Source organism: Sorex araneus, chromosome 2, assembly GCF_027595985.1.
Source record: "Sorex araneus isolate mSorAra2 chromosome 2, mSorAra2.pri, whole genome shotgun sequence".
Classification (NCBI taxonomy): domain Eukaryota; kingdom Metazoa; phylum Chordata; class Mammalia; order Eulipotyphla; family Soricidae; genus Sorex; species Sorex araneus.
This window is the reverse complement of record NC_073303.1, coordinates 7,795,446-7,796,421: the sequence shown is the minus strand read 5'-3', so window position 1 is coordinate 7,796,421 and position 976 is coordinate 7,795,446. Positions and strand designations below refer to the sequence as shown.

The 976-nt window shown below is 54.3% G+C and overlaps 1 protein-coding gene across 1 annotated transcript; it reads left to right on the top strand.

Moving 5' to 3' along the window:
- Positions 1–349: 349 nt before the first annotated feature.
- On the top strand, positions 350–760 carry LOC129402404 (histone H3.1). Its single transcript, XM_055128913.1, has one exon. It carries the CDS (start codon positions 350–352, stop codon positions 758–760), a length of 411 nt encoding a protein of 136 aa, XP_054984888.1.
- The last annotated feature ends 216 nt before the right edge of the window (positions 761–976 follow it).

Below are 976 nucleotides of genomic sequence, written 5' to 3'. Positions count from 1 at the left end.
CTAAAGGGGAGAAAAGACGAATGATACTGAATGAGTAATGCGCCAGAGATTTAGACCTGCTTGAAACAACTATTCAAAGGGCAACTTAATTTGCAACTGAATTTCCTTTGAAATGAAAGGCGCTCTGTCCTTTGAAATGAAAGGCGCTCTGCTGCGTCTAATTAAAATGAACCAATCAGAATGCAGCAACAACGGCTGACCCAATCCCAAAAGAGCTCTCCTAGCATTTCCGGAATTCAGCGACTCTCCACAAGCAGGAAGCCTTGACGACCCAATCACAGTGGGTCTGTTCCTATATAAGCAAAGGCGCTCCGCCGTTCCCGCAGTCCGGCCTTCCTGCAGCAAAACTATGGCCCGCACCAAGCAGACGGCGCGCAAGTCGACGGGCGGGAAGGCGCCCCGCAAGCAGCTGGCCACCAAGGCGGCCCGCAAGAGCGCGCCGGCCACGGGCGGCGTGAAGAAGCCGCACCGCTACCGGCCCGGCACCGTGGCGTTGCGCGAGATCCGCCGCTACCAGAAGTCCACCGAGCTGCTGATCCGCAAGCTGCCGTTCCAGCGGCTGGTGCGCGAGATCGCGCAGGACTTCAAGACCGACCTGCGCTTCCAGAGCTCGGCCGTCATGGCGCTGCAGGAGGCGTGCGAGGCCTACCTGGTGGGGCTCTTCGAGGACACCAACCTCTGCGCCATCCACGCCAAGCGCGTCACCATCATGCCCAAGGACATCCAGCTGGCGCGCCGCATCCGCGGGGAGCGAGCGTAAAGCTTACTTTGTCTTTGGTTCAACCCTGTCCCTAAAGGCTCTTTTCAGAGCCATTCCTTTCTCTATGAAGGATTCTGTGACACCTGATTTTGCATAAGAAATCAATAGCGAGGTGGCTTCTAAGTGCTATGATTACAAGCACACTAGCACACGTTGGCTAAATTAAAATTAGAACTTCAATTTTTTAAATACATTTCCCTTTGTAGATTGTGTAAA